The 21,388-nt window shown below is 37.0% G+C and overlaps 1 protein-coding gene across 1 annotated transcript in view; it reads left to right on the forward strand.

Annotated features, from left to right (window-relative positions):
- LOC126455987 (rap1 GTPase-activating protein 1-like) overlaps positions 1 to 8,772 on the forward strand; it is an 891,623-nt gene extending 882,851 nt beyond the window's left edge. Inside the window, exons 11-13 of the mRNA XM_050091744.1 lie at positions 1,431 to 1,528; positions 6,886 to 7,093; positions 7,384 to 8,772. Coding sequence (XP_049947701.1) covers positions 1,431 to 1,528; positions 6,886 to 7,093; positions 7,384 to 7,524 — 447 coding nt within the window. The 3' untranslated portion in view covers positions 7,525 to 8,772. The remainder of the gene's footprint in view (positions 1 to 1,430; positions 1,529 to 6,885; positions 7,094 to 7,383) is intronic.
- The last annotated feature ends 12,616 nt before the right edge of the window (positions 8,773 to 21,388 follow it).

The raw sequence follows: 21,388 nt of genomic DNA on the forward strand, positions 1-21,388 counted from the left end.
CATTTGATTCCTGAAGAATGCCTGACAGGTACTTGAAAATGAAACAATATTGTCTTGAAACTGATTGTACTTACATGAAGTGAATATCACAATAAAATAAAAGCTACAGCTACTTGGAAATTTACTTTCATTGGAATAAAGAAATTACAACTGAGAGTCTTTGGGCACATAATATGTTGCCTACGCCACATAAAAAAAACGTTCCTTGGGTACTGTGTTTTTTACTAGTTATGAATGTAGGCAAGGTATGGATCAGCAATTAAAATATTTTAGTATGTATGAAATTGACAAACTAGCTGTCTGTACTATGTTAATAGTCCCAATCAGTACAGATGAATAATGTGGGAAGCCCCATGTATCCTAGAATTACAGCTTCAACACAATATTTTCACATTTTTTCATAAAAAAGTTAATATGATGTGAAGATTATGCAAGTTCTGCAATGGCAGTAACTTATTATAGGAAATTGTTTTTACCATCTATGAAATATTTCCCAATTGGAACTGTGGTATAATTTGCCTGTTGAAAACAACTTATTCAAACTTGGCTGAGCTGCTTCATTGCATGCTTCTGTTGCACATGTGATGATTCTGTCCTCAGTCACAATCCATACAAAATGCATGTTTCCATATCAGTATGTATCAGACATGTGCTAATTGTCACTTTCTGTTGGCTAAACTGGAAACAAATTAGATAACCGAATAGCCACAAGTGCATGAAACTACTCATTGAACTAATATGCTTTCAGGATTCGCAAAATGGAATTTCCAAATATTATATGCAGTAGAATATTTCTGAGTTGCAAAATTTAATTTGTATTTTATTATTTAGCCTGGGCTATCTTGCACTAAGTTTAGTTTTGATAAGTAGATTTCACATAGAATATTATATCCCTTTTCAATTTCTGTGATTTGGAATGCATGCAGCATGACTTTTGCTAATTTTGCAATATGCAGGAGGTATCTAAGAAGCAAGGTAGAAACTGTAGGAACCTTTGTTTCCATACTTGGGGAGAATGTCCTCCATGTAAGCTGACTGTAATGAAAATTAATGGATCTGAATTACACAGATGGTGCAGTCTGCTCTGTAATGATCATACTGATGAAAGGAGTTCTGCATTAATGACTTTACTTCTTGGATTCCTCTACTTTAATTTTTATTCTGTCTTAGTGGATACAACAGAGTGCCTGAAAATGATGCTTTACAATAATTTACTTTTTTATTTTTTTAATTAAAAAATGCACTCTTATATTTTCACAGCCAATGTTATGCTGCACAGCTTTCATAACTTTTGGCATTGTTGCAATTTACACATGAGAGAGCACAGTAAAGAAAATACACTCAAGACTAAATAGAACAGCACCAAATATTTATATTTTTGGAATAGATAATTATGCCTGGGTATGATGTTTGTGTATTTCTGTCCACAGAGTGGACGGTCTATTGCAAAAGGAAGTGGTGGTGGCAAGAAGAGTATACCCTCATCTCCAGTGTCAAGTCCAGACATTCAAGGACACAGACCAACGAGGTACAAACTTACTCGATTATACTGATAAAATATGTTTTTAAAATTATAGTTAATCTGGTTCTGCTGCAGTTGTGTTCTTCATTTCAAAGACTGGTTGAAAATAGCACTCCATACTAGTCTCTCTTGTAAAAGTCTCTTCATCTCTGTATAACTATTGCAGTCTACATCCACTAGTACCTGATCACTGCAGTGAAATGCTTGTGCCACCTCCTCCACTCCCACCTCCCTCACACATCCTTCCATTATCAAATTATCATCCCTTGATGCCTCAGCAAGTGTTTTATCAATCTAGTGCTTCTTTTAGTGAAATTATGCCATACATTTCTTAGCTCCCTGATTTTTTTCAGTATTTCTTCATTAATTGTCCAATCTATGCATCTTCTGTAGCACCAATTTCAAAAAATATTTGTTTCTTGTCTGTACTGTCCATTGTCTACTTCTCACCTTCTGCATAAGACTATGATACAAACAAATATTTTCATGAAACATTTCCAAACATTTAAATTTATATTAGATGTTGACATTTTGTCGTTTTCAAAAACAATTTTCCTGGTAATACCAGTATGCATTTCCTCTCCTCTTTATTTCAGTGACCATTAGTTATTTTGCAGCCAGAATGCAGAAATTTGTCTGTTACTTTTAGACCCTGGTTTCCAAATCTAGTTTCATCAGCATGGCTGATTTAATTCAGTTACAATCTGTCACACTTGTTTTACTTTTGTTGATGTCCATTTGAGAACTTAAGGTCAGTGTGGATGTGGACATCTTCAGTAATAATAAAATCTTATGATATTTAATATGTAATATCACACATGTGATGAAAATTACAATAGCCTACTACAGACCATATTTTCTTTTATTAAGCATTTCAAGGCTGTTGATCCACACTGGAAAAAAATTCTTCGTGCAATAATACTTACTTTTATGGTTAAAAGTTAATAGCTAGTGCAGTATTATGATTCTCACGTATTTTACATGCAATCAATAATAATAGATATTATTGTTTTAAGTCATTATTATTACCTGTTCTGGACTGAACATCTTCCTCTGGGCTCGAGAGGGCAGATGCACTGTTGAAATATGTAAGGGTTCAATATGGCAACATTACTTTCTTCTAACTTTCCTGGACAGTTACACATTCCACCTGTTTCCTTCACACCAGCAGCTACCATATGTCATAGTCATATCTGTATCATTTGCATTAACAGCTATCAATTATGCAATTACCAAAAGCTGCCAAAAAGTGATGCAAAGACTACTGTATGACACTCCACATGGTGGAGTCATTTTACGTATGACATAAATAACGTGGCAGTGAATCCCTCAACATTTCCCATAAATATATTTACAAGCACCTGCTGCAATGCTTACTACACTGAGAAGTGTAGCATGTTAACCTGATGTAGTATTATTGTGAATTAATGTACATTTGGTAAAGAAACCACATTACAAACATTGACAGTATGTAGTATGTGACAACTTGTTATGGATTCATTTGACTTCCAGTACTGTGGAAATGTTTCATGCAAAAATCCACAAAATCAGTTTCAGTAATTTTGACAGAAACTGTAACTTAACATATGTGTCAATAATATGAGAGGCTATGTCGTGTGTAAATGTGGTCATAATCAGCCTCTCCATTCTTAGCTAATGGGATGTATATTACAAGGTTGGACTTCAGCAAATCAAAATTCTGGCAAAGAGCAAGCCTGCCATCAGACTGCTGGGTTACCAAATGGATTAAAGTGATTAAAAAAATTAATTTGTAGGTGCAGACAAAAGACTTGCCGTTGTTGATAAAGTGCTTGCGGATTTAGTGGTGACAGTATTTCTCTTATTTGCACAGACCTCTTCTTATAGCCTCTTTTCAAGATACTATCCACTTCCATTCTACTGGTTTTCCACGTCCTTAGCTGACTGACAGAATACAGAATTATAGTGTTATCAGCAAACCAAAAGTTTCTGTTTCTTTCCCATGAACTACAAATACCCTTTCCAAATGTCTGCTAGATACTTGATTTTTATTGCGCAGTGTTTTTTCATCCACTACAGCATAAACACAGGGTTCGGATGATAGTGAACTGTCTAATGGCACAAAAGATACACTACCATGAAACTTTCAGAGATGCGTAATATCCAAGAAACACATAACATACCTTACCTTGCAAAATTGTTGTTTATTAATGCAGTAATCTGTAAGTTTATTGTATTAATTGTGGAGTACACAGTGATACGAAATTATTTTTCTGTTGAACTCCCAACTGGTACTTGGTGGTTACAGTTAAATTATTTCTATTCATCTTCCATTTTTTTCCCCTAAAAATAGTAAAGAAATTCACGTCAAGAGATAGTTTGCCAGTACTTAGCCACAGGTAACACATTTCTGTCAAGGTAATGGAAACACACAAAAATAAATAACAACACACTTAGCTTTTGCAATTAAAGGTTTTATACTAAGAGAGGAGAGAAAGGCACTGATGGGGGGAGATTGAACAGAATGGGGTTAAGGCAATTGTGGAGAACATTTATTAGAGTGATGTGCCACAAGTGTTTAATTGGTGATAGTATGTATGTATGGAACACTACATTGTATGGTAGTGAGCCATAGACAGTGGGAAAACTGTAATGGAAGGGAATTGAAGCATTTGAGATGTGGTGATACAGAAGAATGTTGAAAATTAGGTGGACTGATTTATAAGGAATGAGGTGGTTTTCCACAGACTCAGTGATGGAAGGAATGTATGGAAAATACTGACAAGATGAAGGTACAGGATGATAGGAGATGCATTGAGACACCAGGGAATAACTCCCATGGTACTAGAGAGAGAGAGTAGCGAAGGGTAAAAACTGCAAAGGAAGACAGAGATTGGAATACATCCAGCAAGTAATTGACGATTTAGGATGCAAGTGCTACTCTGTGATGAAGGGGTTGGTTCAGTAGAAGAATTTGTGGTGGGCTGCATCAAACCAGTCAGAAGACTGGTGTCAGTAGCAAGAATAACAATTTATGGCAATTCTTCCAATTTAATGTAATGTGTTTACTTTTTTCTATGTGTGTATGGTATATCTATCTAAACAGCATTGTCTAAATCAGAGCAGTGATTGAGGAGTAGTGATCTAAACTAATTTGCAATAATTTAAAGAAATAATCAGAAAGTAAATGAAGAAGTTAGGTGCACACATGGAGTTCTGTTCTTATTTAGTGGTTGTTATCAAGCTGTGAAGAAAAGGAACTCTGAAATAAAACAATAATCATACATGCCTCTTCATTGGGTTGATAAAGCTACCACATACTTTTTACCCTCTGTTCAAGCCCATCTGAAATATTCCCATTTTTGTTACCTGCTGATATTCTCCTAGGTCCCACTGACCACACCAGCTTCTGCAAAGACATTTCTTTTGTATGTGTGCTTATTGCTGAACATTTCATTAAACAGAAAATCAGCACCCATAGGGATGCCAGGAGGCAGAAAAGTGGGTAACGGCCTTCATCAACACAGAGATATTTCCTTGTATGGCCTGTGCTGTTAATCACTGAGTTACACATTCGTCCCAACAGCTTCTGGGTTTCACTTTCATACTTTCAGCATATATTTTACCTATAAGTATAAAAATCAGACAATTGTTATGGTGTTAATATCCGAACCTTTAGCAAAAGACCTAATCTTTTTATATATTTACTTCAAAAAGCACATGTTAGAATGATAACAATGGCTTCCAAATTCAACAAGATGTATTTTCTGCTAGTCTTTCCTTGGTTAATGGAGAATTAACTTTCCAAAGGTCTGCAAACTGTCAGTCCAGTCCTCTTCAGCATGTTCACCATCTGGAGCAACTGTGAAACAGAACTGTTGAGTTCCCTGTAACTGTTGTATTCCCTCACAAATACATTTTCAGTAAGTACTTTTAACTTCATGCCATTGACCTGCATCCTACTACTTGCAAGTCACACAGTTTTCAGCAGGGTGAGGACACCAAAGACCAATTTTTTCCACTTCAAGAGTTGCTATTCTTCCTTTGTCACTTGTTGCCTTGATGTTTGAGGTAAATATGTCTGTTCAGATGTGATGTACGATACAGATACGCAGCTTATCCCTCTAGTCTTCTCTTTTCAGAATTATCTGAAAGTCTCAAGTACCATTCTTGGCCTGGAAAGATCAACCAATCTGTAAATGGGCTGTGATTTTCTGAACTACCAACTACCTTATTATATGGTTCATGTATTTTAGAATGTTTGCACAACAGTACTTGTTGTTTGCACCACCCCAGTGATAACCTCATCATGTACCAGGCAATACACACAACTGATTTTTTACTGCTCTCTTCAGCAAGATACCACTATAAAGGAATGCACACAGCCAGTGCAATTGTGTAGATAAAAAGATATGATACCCTATTGTGAATCATATCCTGTGACACAATAGATATTACATTGACATCTACTTCATCACCAGGTGATGAATTCATCCACAAAATTGCATTCACATTCAGAACTTTCTCTGTGGAAATGTGTTCTACCACACTGGTTGTTTCTTGTCACTGACTTGACTTCAGCACTCACTGACCTTTTGCACTGTCTAAATTACTTTCACTCACTGTCCCACTTGAAAGATTCCTTTGGCTTCTAATAATTGATCAAGTTTTCAAATGTTTGATTTCACTAGAAATTCGTGATCATTTGTGCTCTTGTGGTACTCCACTTAAGCTGGATTTCTCAGTGACTTTCCTACTTAATCCATTAATAGCCAGAATTACCTAAGTGGCTTAAATATTGTATACCATCTTATCCTCAAATTATCCTCAAACAACTGACTAACCTCAGGGACATCTGTTGCTGCATTTGCCTTTTATTCGTCCATTTATCCATTTATAAATCAAGATCCATAAATCTCACTATGGGAGAGAATCTACAGGGATTTTGAATGCATAAAAATATGAATTGAGGGAAAGTAGCTGTTAGCAGCTTGTCTAGGAGCTTCAGAAAGTTAACTTTTTATCAGTTTTAGTTTGACAGCTGGTGCCAGGTAAGCTGTAACTTCTCCATTGCTATTTGACTGTGATATGTGGGATGAATTTATTGGTAATCATAATTCAGTTTATGGCCATGTTAAAGACAAGTTCAGTTACTTTGAACATGTTTTGTGATGAGTAAAAGACTGATTTTAGAGACCACGAAATGGGAAGAAGGTGTTGATTAATGTAGTTTGGATATGAAACTTATGCTTTTTCAGCAGAGAAAATAAAAGCCTGATAATATGCTATTTCATAATAATGAAGTAATTGTGATCAGACCTCTTCATTCTGTAGTTGTGTTTCTTTATAACTGTGGTTATGAATAATGTTCTCTCTTTCTTCAGGGTTACAATGTCAGAAAGTGATGATTCCTCACTGAATAGTGTGGACTTAGATGCAGCAGTATATGTGGATAGTGACACTGGGCTAGAGAGCATGTCATCTGCAGAAACACCCCACAAGGCATGTAGTCTTTGTGTTGAGGGAGAAGCCCTGCGGCAGGAAGTTTCTCGCCTCAAATGTGACAAACTTGATCTCCTCCAACAGAATGTTGTGAGTAGAAATGAAATGTTTTTTGAATTGAGACGCCATTATTCAGTTACTTCATTTGTCAGAACAAAAATGAAAGTTAATATTCTACTTTTTATTTACCCTTGATAAATTTTGATGATGTTAAAGTAGATTTGTGCAGTGCACTGTGACTTTCCTATTTAAAGCAAAAACAACATGCTCCTAAGATGAAATACTGTTTCAGTTTATTATTTGTTGCATTAATTTTTTAAAATTTCTTTCAGCTTGTGTGTGTGTAGCCGATTTTATTAACTTGAATTCAAATCTTTCAGACACGTCAGAGAGACATCAAACGGCTGAAGGAGAAGGAAATTCAGCTCCAGACAGACCTAGCAGCAGCTTCCAAGGAAATATCACGTCTGAGGGAACTATTGAAAAATTATGGTACAGGAGGTGATGGTTCTCCCGTGTAATGGAAAAAATTTGCTGTAGGCAGTGAATGAAAGCTACATTAATTAACAGTCTGTGACACAACCTACAAAGTAGCAGGTGTCTAGATTTCACCCTATAGATTCCATCATCCCTTCTGTGGAGTGTAACTTGATGTAATTATTCTGACTGTGAATAAGAGGAAGAGCGAAAATATTGTAGAGTGCCTGTGTATATGAATGAGCAAAAGAATGCCTGTTTAATTTTTTTATAGGTGAAAACCGCTATGAATGGATGCACGTATGAATGAGTGAGTGAGCATGTGTTTAGCTGCGCATTGAAAAACAAATTTGTGCTATATTTGTACCTTGAACGTCATTGTGAGCCCCCTCTTTACTGCCTCGAGATTATACTGGTGTAATTTAGACTTTAACAGTCCTTTTTACCTTCTGAAGCACTGCCAATGCTAATAAGAATAATATATTTCACTTTCATATGAAAACTCAGTAATACAAATTTATTTAACTCAAGTGGCAGTGTTTTGTTTTAAATTGTGTTTTACTTTTATTAGACCATGTAATGAAATACTGTGTAATGAAATATGAATTCTTACAGAGCAGATTGATTGATTGTTTTTGAATTTGTATCTTTAAGTTTTATCATGGGCATTGTTGTATGTACAAAAGCTTAATATATAGGACAATGACTTCAGCAGCCCTGTGGAAACTGTCAAATTAGACTCCTTCAAAGTAGATGAGCTGAATTAGCAGTCAGTGTATTCATACATATTTATTACTTGTGTTCTAACACTATCATCAGACACTTTCATCTTTATTCACAACTGATGTTATTTATAGCAATTATATTTTATACCTAGTTTTTCATTCTTTGTACAGGAAATATGTAATTTTTATGACATATTTTGTTAGTGTATAAATAACACCTCTCAGCGTAATGTTTGCACCACTGAAAGTAATTAATGAAATGTACCAAAGCTAACATTCCTCAGTTTCACTAAATGTCTCGCTTATTGGTGTAAATAAATAGTTTAAGGACAGCGAGAAGAGAGGAAAGATCAGTTGTCATGCTGCTGTTAGTTTTCTTCATGGAAATACCAAAAATTAAAGTAATTACATTCTGTAGGTGTGTATAGATGATCTGCAGAATACTTAGTGTTAATGTTGTCAGAAAAGGACTCTCTGTATGACTTAAAATATTACTTGGATGGCATAGCATTCTTTGTATATTGCACATGTAAATATAAGAAATTAAATTATCCACAAACCTTAAAATGACTCATGTTTTTAAATTGCTAGTACTCACATATTACACTATTATCCTCTTCCTTTCTGTCTTCTTTTTGTTAATATAACAATTTTCTCCATAATCTCCATTATTTCAGAACTAATTTGCATAAAGCAGGTGTTATGGAGACTTTTTTTCAAACACTGATGAGATCTGTTTCCTGTAATCTCTGTTTTGGCAGGTTGAGGATGGCCACATGTCAGTTGCTGTAAGTGTGATATTAGTGCCACAAAAAATGAAACAAAAAATATGAAAGAATCAAAACAAAATAATAATAAAATATCAAAACATGGAAAAAAGCTGAAAGGGAAATATACAGGACAACAGCCTAGTTAATTCATAATTATTTACAGAAAATTTTGCATGTGCTGAATAAAAAATGCAAACAAACCTAATGTGGAAGAATAGCTCCAGTGAAAATGCTATCAAATTTTTTTGTGATACTAAACTCTGGTTGTGATAACAAACTACACAGACAAAATAAAATCCAACATGAAAACTTGCCATAAAAATTCAAAAAAGAATCTTCCAATGGCAAGGGGAAAGAAAATACTGATACTTTATGCTGACAGTCATGGAAAATACCTGCCTACACCATCTATGAAAACCTCAGCAAGGAACATTCTGTGTTTGTGTAAGTGCTAGTGCCATTTGAAATGCAGTATTAGTAAATATTGCCCCAAGTCAGCTGTTAGAAGACAACCACAATGTAAAATTATAGGCAGTGACAATATATATAAAAATATAGAGGGAGAACACTCCAAGGTTTTTTAAACTTAATGCAACAATTTATATTGTAAATGTCACACTGCAGAAATTTTACTACGATCTGATTGCCACAGTTATTGCATTATAATAAATAAATAAATAAATAACCAGAGTACAGGGTGGGGCAAATAAAAGTGGCACGGAGAAAAGCGTTCCAGGGTAGAAACACAGCAGAGGAAAAGAAATATGGTACTAACCTGAGTATAGCAGATGTTTAAAGCGACCACTATTCATCTTGTGGCACTTTTGGGCGCCGTTCAGCAAGTTGCAGAAGGTGGATCAAAGCTGGACTGCTGCAGTCTCATTCAAAATGTACTGCTGCAGTTCTTGAAGACTGTGAGGGTTGTTGTGATACACCTTACACATGAGGGCTCTTCACACAAAGTGATCACACTGACAGATTACGTGACCTGAGAGACCAGCTAGGGCTGTGAGCACTCATCTCTGCTAACAGCTCTGTCAGGTGTGAAAACTGTATAAGCGTGCTCCAAGGTGTGCATGGTTAGATGGGCAGCTGTGTCATCCTTTTGAAAGTAACTGTAGGTGCATTCCTCCTCCGTTAATGCTGCCACAAATGCCTTCAAAATGTTGGCAGTGTAACACATTGAAGTTAGTGTCTTTTGAAAGAAATGGGACCAATAATGAACATAAACTGCACACCAAATACCAACCTTCTGATCGTGCAATGGTATTTGGTGGGAGTTACGCGTGTTCTCCACCACCCAGAATGTGTGATTCTGCCAGTTGACACAACCACTCAGGTGAAACCAGGCTTCATCAGGCACAAACAACGGAGTTATGTCCAAGTCAGTCATTGTTATCTCAGTGAACAGCCACTCACAAAACTGGAGGAGCTGAGAAGTATCTGCTGGTTTCAATGCACAAACAACAAAAAGTCGGTAGGGATGCATGTGTACGTTCAGGTCGAGTATTCGTCTACAGTGATCAACGTAACATGCAAGTCACTTGCGACAGGTATCGGGTTGATTTGGTAAAACTCTGAAGTATTTTCTTGTGAACTGCAGCTTCATTTTCTGGTGTGCAGAAACATTCTGAAATGTTTTTTGACTTTTTCAGCACAGATCCTATCCGATGCCATTTTCAGACTAAGTGTTGCATTGTTCTCTTTGACACCATTAAACTGCTCAGTAAACAACTGACTGCACCATTTCTATGACTTTGATGTCTTATAAGCATACATTCACATCCTATTGTATCCAGGCCACTGTTATTTGTCCCAGCCTGTTTTACAGTTCAGAGCTTCCAAAAGCTGTGAATTTATGTGTGCTCTTATGGAGACAGCTGCCCATGAATAGAAAGGGAAAGGCAAAATTAGTTACACGGATAATAGCACTGTGCGATAATGTGGGAAGGTGAAGGATTCAGTTGTTCTAGACCATAATCAAAAGCTATTTTTAGGATAAAGGACCACCATACTAGTTTTCAGGAATACAGTTCAGGTGTGTCTGGAACCTGGGCACAGTATGAGAAAAGCCAGGTTTAGAAATTACCAGGTTTAGAAATTACCAGGTTTATAAATTACCTATCTTTCCAAAAATAAGACACTGGCTGTACAACAAAACTGTAATAAATGTGACATAATCATGACAAGGACACTGATGAACTTGAATCTCCAACATCGCAGAAACAAACATGGCTTTATTTGTGGAGGAAGATACACTCACTACATGTGTTGGTAATAACTGAACATGGACTAAAAAACAGTAAAATCATATATTATAAATTGTTATGCCATAGTAAGTAGTTATGCAGGCAGCACCAAGGAGGAGGTGGTGCAGTAATTGTTTGTAACAAAGTGCAGTTTCAAAAATCTCATTTTTTGAACACCTCTCTAAAATGGGAGCCACTGAACAGTAGTGTGTTGTGTTCCACAGTAATCCACAAATATGTATTTTAGCAAAACATAAAGTGATCAGGGAGGAGGAGGAGATTAGTGTTTAACGTCCCGTCGACAACGAGGTCATTAGAGACAGAGCGCAAGCTCGGATTAGGGAAGGATGGGGAAGGAAATCGGCCGTGCCCTTTCGAAGGAACCATCCCGGCATTTGCCTGAAGTGATCTAGGGAAATTACAGAAAACCTAAATCAGGATGGCCGGACGCGGGAGTGAACCGTCGTCCTCCCGAATGCGAGTCCAGTGTGCTAACCACTGCGCCACCTCGCTCGGTTAGTGATCAGGGTATTTCCCCCACAAAGCGCTGGTGCAATGTGCTTCATGGATGGACTTATGAGATGTATTCAGAAAGTAAATGTACTGTAACCATAACAGGCTGTGGTTTAGTGTCTTTGAGAGTTGGCAACACTGAGTGGTGGAGGAGGAGATCTTGGTCACAACAATCATTGCAGAAACATAGAAAGTAAATGTACTGTTACCATAATGGGTTGTGGTTTAGTGTCTTTGAGTGTTTGCAACACTGAATGGTGGAGGGGGGATCCTAATCACAACAAGCATCGCAGGAACATAGTAGTACATAAACTCTTATTGTATGAGCGTTGAATGAAAAGTAATGTCTCCACCTTTGTTAATTGGTTTTGGGTGGGAATATTTTAATAAATCAAATGCAGAAATAATCTTAGAATGTGATCTTTAATTACCAATATTCACTTTTCCACATAATCACCAGCCAATTGGATACACTTACGTCAACGATGGACAAGTTTTCTGAAGCCATCATGGAAGAAGTCAACACACTGTTTCTACAGCCACAGTTTCACAGTTCTCTCAACACCTTCATCAGAAGCATAATGACGTCCCCGCAGATTGTCAACAGATGGAAGTCAGATGGTGCTAAATCTGGACTGTATGGAGGATGCTGTACAGTGGTGAGATTCGTCCCTAAAGTCCTGCTGTGGTGGCACATGAAGTGTGTGGTTTGGCATTGTCATGCTGCAGGAAAATATATCCCTTTTCCTTACGGACCCTTGTTAGCAGTCATTTCAGAGTTCACAGCATTGTGATGTAATGCTCTGAATTTATTATTGTTCCACGATCAAGGACATCAACATGGATAACACCATTTGCGTCCCAGAACACTGTGGCCATGATTTTTCCAGCTGAGGGCTGCATCTTGAATTTCTTTTTCTGGGCGAGTCTTTGTGTCGATATTCCATAGACTGACGTTTCGTCTCTGGGTTGTAATGGTGTACCCACGTTTCGTCTCCTGCCACAACTGAATGGAGAAAGGCATCACCTTGATTCTCGTAATGTGAGAGGAGTTCCTGGCAAACTTAAAGTCTGTGCACTTCCATGTCAGGAGTCGGCATCTGGGATGTTCATCTTGCACAGATCTTCAGATAGCCAAGCAAAGCAATAATGTGACCCACATGTTCCTGTGAAATGCCGATTGTGCTTGCAATTTCTCTGAGTAATACGACGATCATCCTGAATCAATCTGTCAACATTTTGCTTGTGAAACTCAATGGTTGCTGTCATTGGATGTCCAACATAGGTCAGACGGTCCCGCCTCAACATCTTTAAATTTACTCACCCAAAGATGCACAGAACTCACACAAACACAAACACTGTAAACTGCTTTCATTCTTTGATGAATCTCCTTTGGGGTGACACCTTTTGCTGTCAATAATTTAATGACTGCACACTGCTTAAATCGCATTGACTGACTGTCTGCGCAGGTTTCCATACTTTACAGTGTAACCTTGCAAGGCAGTGTAAAATTGTCACAGCTGATATACCCCATAGCAAACAAACTTCTTTCTAAAACACACTCAGATCTGACCATTTGACTGGAAAAACTGCACTGCAAACAGTCGCAACACCATCTCAAACTGACTAAAACTCTCCCACTGTCAATCTCCTATGTGAACAAAACAAGATAACTATCTAGAGTAAAAACATGCAAGAAATCCAAACATGCAAGAAATCCGCAATTCAAATTTCTATTGGAATGAAATGGAATTTATTATCATCTAACAAACCTAAATTAACCAACCTGATTTCTTTAATCTCCACCACCACCCCAGTAGCAAGTCAGTCTGTTGTCTTTGGGGTGAAAATCTCATTAAGTATGTGATGGTGTTTATTAAAAGATGCAGACATCACCACAATTTGGTTGCCTTTTTTTACATATTTGTGAACCATAAGGTTCTATTGTTAATACAGTGACTACTTGTTCAACTTCATAGGATTAATAACACATTAAATCAAGTCAGCACTCACAAATCGACAGGAGTCCAGTGGTAAATTATTCACATAATTATAAAGTTACTGAAGTGCCAAGAATCAGTGATAAGTCTAATAATTCACTAAACAAAGTAATTGTACTGCACAATGCAGTTCATCTTTACACTATACATCACTGTTCTCATACCATCTTGTAGTAATTCACCAGTTAAAAGTACAGTGCAATAGCCCACTTACTTCTAATGGCAATAAAGGTCCAAGCCTCCTACAATCATCACACAGTTTAGTCAAAACATTATGAAACTTGAATTAAGAAAGCACCTGTAGTCTTTCAAGCTCCGAAATTATTTTGTTTTTGCAGATACTAAAACACATATTTTCATGGACAAACTGCACGTAGCAATTGCATGTGCAAATACTGGGAGCAGGCTTGGCTTAAGTGACTTGTACTGAGCAATTTTGAGTGATGTCTGACTATTTAGATCAGTGTACGAACAAAATCATTTGAAAAATGGCTGGGTTAGAGTGTGCTATTCAGGATGCGCTAGAAGTATTGACAGAAATGTGGTGATCTACAAATGCTGAAAACTTCCAGAATGAGATTTTCACTCTGCAGCGGAGTGTGCGCTGATATGAAACTTCCTGGCAGATTAAAACTGTGTGCCCGACCGAGACTCGAACTCGGGACCTTTGCCTTTCGCGGGCAAGTGCTCTACCAACTGAGCTACCGAAGCACGACTCACGCCCGGTACTCACAGCTTTACTTCTGCCAGTACCTCGTCTCCTACCTTCCAAACTTTACAGAAGCTCTCCTGCGAACCTTGCAGAACTAGCACTCCTGAAAGAAAGGATATTGCGGAGACATGGCTTAGCCTTTCTTTCAGGAGTGCTAGTTCTGCAAGGTTCGCAGGAGAGCTTCTGTAAAGTTTGGAAGGTAGGAGACGAGGTACTGGAAGAAGTAAAGTTGTGAGTACCGGGCGTGAGTCGTGCTTCGGTAGCTCAGTTGGTAGAGCACTTGCCCGCGAAAGGCAAAGGTCCCGAGTTCGAGTCTCGGTCGGGCACACAGTTTTAATCTGCCAGGAAGTTTCATATCAGCGCACACTCCGCTGCAGAGTGAAAATCTCATTCTGGAAACATCTCCCAGGCTGTGGCTAAGCCATGTCTCTGCAATATCCTTTCTTTCAGGAGTGCTAGTTCTGCAAGGTTCGCAGGAGAGCTTCTGTAAAGTTTGGAAGGTAGGAGACGAGGTACTGGCAGAAGTAAAGCTGCGAGTACCGGGCGTGAGTCGTGCTTCGGTAGCTCAGTTGGTAGAGCACTTGCCCGCGAAAGGCAAAGGTCCCGAGTTCGAGTCTCGGTCGGGCACACAGTTTTAATCTGCCAGGAAGTTTCATATCAGCGCACACTCCACTGCAGAGTGAAAATCTCATTCTGGAAACATCCCCCAGGCTGTGGCTAGCCATCTCTCCGCAATATCCTTTCTTTCAGGAGTGCTAGTTCTGCAAGGTTCGCAGGAGAGCTTCTGTAAAGTTTGGAAGGTAGGAGACGAGGTACTGGCAGAAGTAAAGCTGTGAGTACCGGGCGTGAGTCGTGCTTCGGTAGCTCAGTTGGTAGAGCACTTGCCCGCGAAAGGCAAAGGTCCCGAGTTCGTGTCTCGGTCGGGCACACAGTTTTAATCTGCCAGGAAGTTTCATATCAGCGCACACTCTCCTGCAGAGTGAAAATCTCATTCTGGAAACATCCCCCAGGCTGTGGCTAAGCCATGTCTCCGCAATATCCTTTCTTTCAGGAGTGCTAGTTCTGCAAGGTTCGCAGGAGAGCTTCTGTAAAGTTTGGAAGGTAGGAGACGAGGTACTGGCAGAAGTAAAGCTGTGAGTACCGGGCGTGAGTCATGCTTCGGTAGCTCAGTTGGTAGAGCACTTGCCCGCGAAAGGCAAAGGTCCCGAGTTCGAGTCTTGGTCGGGCACACAGTTTTAATCTGCCAGGAAGTTTCAAATGCTGAAAGGTTTATGGAACCATTTTAAGCATTGCATGTTAGGAATATCCAACTTAGGAGTCCAAATGCCATATTGAAAGTTCTGGTAAATTATATAAAAATTCTAACTAACAACATAATCTATGAATGAAGTATGTCATCTTGCACTTAAAATTTAGGTTAACAAAAGTACAATGGCAAAGGTTGGAATTTATCGAGTGTAGAGTCAAAAGCAGCAATGAAAAAGTAGCTAGTTCTGAAACTGAATATTAATTATCTTTTAAATTCATTGGATTAGAAAAATGTTATTTAAAAGCTGAACTGCTAATCTTCATAATTAATGGCATCACTATGTCCAGAAATATAGTTTAGCTCACAATGTTGTTGTTATTACATAATGATGTGAAATGTTCAATTAGTTTTAATTAACTGATTTCCCTGTAAAACTGATTGCAGCAATAAGATCAGTACGTCACAGATATTTCTCTGAATAATAAATCTAAGAGGTCCTCCCAACGATACCCAGATACACCCCTGCAAGTTCTTTTGAAAATTTCCATATGGGGAGGTCAATTTCATTGATCACTGAGAATTGCTCACTGCAACTCCAAAAATCTGCTTTGCAGCACCACCATCACACCACAAGACACCAAACATGCCTCATGTACCCTATGAGAAATGCAGGCTGACTTCCTGATTTTGTGAGCTCCTTTACTTTCAGGGCTTTCTGCTAATTACCTTTAGGAGAGAAATGCAGGAATTCACATTGGCTATTTCATGCTCCCACTACTAACTTCCAGTAAGGGTTTTTCAAAATTAATTTTTAATACATGGCAGAAAACACCTGCCATTGAGGGGAAATCACTTGCTCTTGAAAACAGCAGTCAGCACAGTCCAATACCCGTTTAATACACCTTATGAGAAACCGGCCTATTTTCCTCAGGAAGAACAATAAGCTTCCTTTTCTTAGATGCCAGAATCCACCCTTGGTGAATACTAAAGCCACTGAGTGATGTATTACATAGCATAGTTACCTATCACCTTACTGTATTTGATGGCTTAACATATGTGCATCTTCAACTAGTATAATGAACAGGAAACTAACTGATGTATTGAGCTCATATAACCTTCTAAATATGGTAAGCTCAGACACAAGAGTGATAATAAATTATGTAATATCGGTAAAATGTTAAAGATAATATTAATTTTAGCACTTATATTTATCACTTCTGTCACATGGTAGAGTAGCTAAATCTAGCTATGCAAAAGAAAGAAAAAAAAACATTCATCAAAAGGAAACATGAGTCTCTTCAACATTAACATCGTTAAAACAAGCTAGCAGAGAAGAAACTGGACATTATTTATCAGGTGAAAAGACTTGGCAATAAATGGAACAAATTCTGTTCAAGTTTTTTGAGACATTATGATTACTGGTATCTGTCAAAGAAATTAAGACAGTTTTTAAACCTAATGTAAGTGGAAATAAAGCTAGACTGAAACTGGTGACAATCCATAAGAGTTATGTTATAAGAACCTCTTACTTCTCTATAGATTGAAAAACACAATTGAGCTAACAAACAGAAATTACGAATCTTAAGAAATAAGTTAACAGAAAGTGACATAACAATCAGACTGTATAAGTAAAGCATCTTGGGAACTGATTGACTTACATCATAAAACAATCAAGCTAATAGACTCTGCTCAATTAAGGATTAAATGTGGAGGTAGGTAATGTGTAAAAAAATACTATATGTAATATATTTAAATGTAATTTCTGCTGTTGACCAACCGGTTAATTTTATAAATGCACATTTATAGTAGACACAAGATCACCTATTACAATACACTGATTTTTAATATGTGGAGGTGAATGAACAAGAAATATACAAGATAACATGCATATTAAGAATAAATATTCATTTGAGTGAGATTGCATATCAATTTTTGTTACTAAGACATGTTTCAAAGAAATCTTAAAACCTTTTACCACCATACTAATTGCATTATTAAATAAATAAATAAAAACATGTATACAACTACATTAAAAAGGAGTGTGGACAAGCCAGTGTATAAAATGGGAATTAAGGCCTTCTTCATGATGCACAAACTACTCACAGGACCGCAGCCTGATTTTAGAAAAGAGGTATGTATGTGCACAGAAGTCACACAGCTCTTCCATGACATATGCTGTCTGCTGGATTAGGACCTGCAGAATTCAGGAACACCTTCAGTTCTGATGTAAGTTTTTGACTAATTAAATCAAAGACTACTTAAGGGGCTCCGGAAAGGCTCAAAATCATGAAAAGTTTAATTTTTACTTTTTTGCGTTTTCTGAATCTGCAGACTATTACCTTTTAATAGATATATAATTTATTCAATTCCGAAGACTACAACTATTTTTAATTTTTTTTTTGAAATGTGTTCTACATGGGCGTGACCCACTGTGGCGCTGTTAAACTGCTGTCAAATGGTGTTATTATTAATGTCCGTGTTCATCAGGTACATTTTAGTGATGTGAGATAAAATATGTGTTGTGGCTAACCTGTGATGGTTCAATATATATCGCTGGTGTGATCGTCGATTGTTTCATGTTTATTTACTCTGTCGTTATCTCGAAAATATTCATAATTAATTCTGTTTCTTGAATCTCTGTTTTGTTGAAGTATAATAATGAGTAAAAGTAAAGTTATTAGAAATCCTCTGAAGGCTTTTAAGAAAAGGAGAAATGTTGGAAAGCCAAAGGTATGTTTTATTACTGTAAACAATAAAGACGATAACCAAGTGAGTGAACCTAACCTCTCAAGTACACCTGCCCATAGCAATCAAAGTGGGAAAGAAAATACTTCACAGAAGAAGCTTGGTTCAATGAGTGAAAACTATGAATGTTTTATGGGCGAATCGGATGTGAATGAAATATTTGATATGTCGGTTCTCAAAGAAATTTTTTCAAACTGTGTAAGATGTATTCATTGTAGTGAAGTTGGTCTGGAACTCTCCATAATAAAGCACGTAGGACTTGCTAGTGAAATACAACTGAAATGTGATAAGTGTTCATACATGACCACCTTTTGGAACAGTGTTGCAGTAACTGCAACTGAAGAAAATGGTAGCAAAATCTACGAACACAACATTAGATTTGTTTATTCCTTGCATTCAGTTGGTAAGGGTGCTACTGCAGGTGCAATTTTCTGTGGCATCATGAATCTTCCAAATCCCCCAACCAAGTTTACGACCCAGCATAATAAATTAATAGGGTCTAAAGTAGAAGATGTCTGTATAGAATCTATGAAGAACGCTGTGGAAGAGGCAGTAATGGAAAATTATGGTAACAGAGATTTGACTGCAGTGTTCGATGGTACCTGGCATAAACGGGGCCACACATCTCTTCATGGTGTAGTATCTGCCACCAGTATGTATACAGGGAAAGTTTTAGATGTAGCAGTAATATCAAAGTATTGTAGATGTCCACAAAAATATAAAGGTACACATGAAAATAATTGCAAAGGGGCAATTCCATAGTTACGGGTGTTACATGTACACACCTTAAAATCAGGAAAAATAATGTAAGGAAAAATATTTATTGAAATTAATATTGAAAACTTTTAAGGCTTACATTATATTTCATGTTAGAAATGTTGATACTGGAATTGTTTTATTGTTCTCCTGGTTATTAATCAAAAAAGTAGTGTTACGGGTGTTACCAAAAGTAGACCTAGTCCCTGTTATGAGTTAGGGAATTCTCTAATTTCTGCAAACTTGATGAAGCTTTTATTCTTGTAAAACAACTGTCAAGAGGTATTGCCCCAAATTTTATTTTGAAATATAAATTTTTATTTTTTTGGACATCATAACTCCGTATATATATTTTTTTTGCTGTTACGGGCGTTACATTAAATGTTACGGGTGTTACATAGATGCATCAGATTTGATTCTTGAAGGAATAAATCTACCTCTTACAATTGCATAAAAAGAAAAGAAGTATTGTAGTTTATTTGGAATAAAAGTATGTACTTAAGAGAACATATTTGAAGGATAAAGCTATTTATTACACAAAAAATTTTGTTACAATTTTATAGTACAACTAGGCCAAGATATCGTTACTTACTTAACATTTACCTCGTTTTGTAGGCCTAATAAATTTATGACAAAAATGTTTTCTTATTATTGATAGGTTTAAAAACTTCATTTAAAAAACTTTTCCAGCAACATCCAATCCAAAATTGAACTCATAGTACAAACGGTTACCTTGTTTGATTTCTGGTGCTGTTGCCTTAGATAGTACTTGACTGAATTTCACAAAACAAACATCAGTTTCATCTAGTTTAAAAAGTGTTTTACTTTTTCCTACTGACTTCAGAAACATTATTTTCACATCCTCCTCTTCATCAACCTCACTCTGGCAGATTCCCAAGTAACGGTGTTGAATTTTGGATAGGGTTGTTTCTTTTTGTCACTTGGAATGTCCACCAAGACAAATAACCCAAATTTTAAATCAGACTTTTCAATTTTATTAGTTAGGCTTAACTCACGAGCACTTCCAATATTGTCTTGCGATTCAGATGGTGAAACAGTCTCCTGATTAGAATCATTAGAACTGCACATTTCATAGAAGTTTATGCATCTTTTTGCATGTAATGTTTTAACTTTGGCATCCTCAGTAATAAATACTGACATCCTTGTCATTCATTAATGACTCTGCTGTTTTTGAAACCAGCAAATCAGTTGTGTTATAAGCCCGAAAGTGATGGCAGCCCTGGATTTGAGGAATTGCTTGTAAATTTTTCCACCTTTCATCCAAAATAGGAATGTTATGCTCCACTGTTATCTTATCAACCCATAGTACCTTAATTTTAGAAAAATTCTTCAGAGTGTAGTCATAAAAGTCAATTGCGTTGTTAATAATAACTTTCCTAGATCTAACAGCTGTCCACACACTCCTCTTCAGTGCACCTCCTATGCCATCCATGGCTCCTTTACCATGTGAACTGGCAAAAAAATTCCATTCAACTGTCAATCCAAAGTTTCAGAGCCAATTATATCGGAAACTATCTTTTTAATAACACCAGATTTTTTACTGGGGCTTTTTCGAAGTACCTTCAACACTTTCTTCACAGCTTTACCAAATGTCTGTTTACACTTGTAAGTCCCAATAGGAGAAGATTCATTTGGAACTTTTGATCTTGCGAGTTCTAGTTTTTTCTTCTCTCTCTCTCTCTCTCTCTCTCTCTCTCTCTCTCTCTCTCTCTCTCTCTCTCTCTCTCTCTCTCTTATTTTTCTTCTATTCTTATCTCTAAGACGTTGATTATTTTTCAATTTTTTTTTTAACCTGCAATCTTCTTAATTCGTCTTGTTCTTTCTTCAAGTAAGCTTCTCTGTTTTCATGGTTATCTTTAATCTTTTCTTGGTACTTCTTCACTCTTTCCCTTGCTGGTACTGGTGCCACGGTCTCCGAAGACAGAAATCATGATAATGTAGGCATATATATGTATAAACATAACGCTGTCCAGAGAGATAAAAGTAAAAGACATTGTTAAGCATAGGCTCTTATGAATGACTAGAATCTGCCTCAATGAGCTGTTTACTGGGCCTATATAAAATTTAAAACTGAGGTTAGCAATATTGTTGTTCTTGGAAAAGTTAGAATGGAAAACATAAACTATATGTAATCTAATTTTGGGCTTAATTAACGTTTTAGGAGGATG

The sequence above is a fragment of the Schistocerca serialis genome, chromosome 2 (genome assembly GCF_023864345.2).
Source record: "Schistocerca serialis cubense isolate TAMUIC-IGC-003099 chromosome 2, iqSchSeri2.2, whole genome shotgun sequence".
NCBI lineage: Eukaryota > Metazoa > Arthropoda > Insecta > Orthoptera > Acrididae > Schistocerca > Schistocerca serialis.